An 861-nucleotide genomic window follows, 5' to 3' on the forward strand; every position below is an offset into this window, starting at 1 on the left:
TGAATTGTAGATATTGTTGAATTTCTTGTTTAATTTCATCTGTGACCCATTGGTTGCTGAGTAGGGTGTCATTTAATTTCCATGTATTGAAAGTAGTTTTCTGGTTTCTTTTGTCATTTATTTGTAGTTTCATTGCACTGTGGTCAAATAATGTGCATGGGATAATTTGTGTTTTCTTGCATATAATTAAGCATGACCAGTATGTGGTCTATTTTAGAAAATGACCCATGTGCAGCTGAGAAAAATGTGTATTGAGCTATGTTTGGGTGGAACACTCTGTATATGTCCACCAATTCCATTTGTTTCAAACTCTGGTTCAGTTCTGTTAGCTCTTTGCTAGGTTTTTGTCCGGTTGACCTATCTTTTGGAAATAAGGGTGTGTTAAGGTCTCCTGTTTAAATTGTGGTATTGGATATTAGATTTTTCATGTCCATTAAGATTTGCTTTAGGTGGGCGCCAGATCTTGGGCTGCCAGATGGGAGCGGAGACTAGTGGGGAGGGGTGGAGGGAGGCGGCAGCAACATGGCAGGCGGATCGTGGGCCACACAGCCCTCCTTTTCCCCGTCGCCACGGCCACCGCCACCACCGGAGTCGCTGGGATGCCCTCATCAGCGATTGTTAGTTGGGAGTCGCTCCACCGGCCTTGCTTCCTATCTCCGTCGCGGGTGGGGCCGGCGGGCGCTCCCCCGCCCCCCCCCCTGGGGGCCGGGCAATGGAATTTGTGAAGCTGGAGTTCCCCTCGCTTCCACAGTGCAAGTACGTCGCAGAGGAGTGGACCTACCCTATGAGACGAGAGATGCAGGAAATTTTACCCGGATTATTCTTAGGCCCATATTCTTCTGCTATGAAAAGCAAGCTACC

At 48.0% G+C, this 861-nt stretch overlaps 1 protein-coding gene across 1 annotated transcript in view; it reads right to left on the reverse strand.

Moving 5' to 3' along the window:
• Nucleotides 1–445: 445 nt before the first annotated feature.
• LOC101569458 overlaps nucleotides 446–861 on the reverse strand; it is a 53,478-nt gene continuing 53,062 nt past the window's right edge. The window contains exon 9 of the mRNA XM_023707738.1: nucleotides 446–782. Within this exon, the coding sequence (XP_023563506.1) occupies nucleotides 446–782 (337 nt within the window). The remainder of the gene's footprint in view (nucleotides 783–861) is intronic.

Source organism: Octodon degus, unplaced genomic scaffold, assembly GCF_000260255.1.
Source record: "Octodon degus isolate 3935 unplaced genomic scaffold, OctDeg1.0 scaffold00307, whole genome shotgun sequence".
Taxonomy (NCBI): domain Eukaryota; kingdom Metazoa; phylum Chordata; class Mammalia; order Rodentia; family Octodontidae; genus Octodon; species Octodon degus.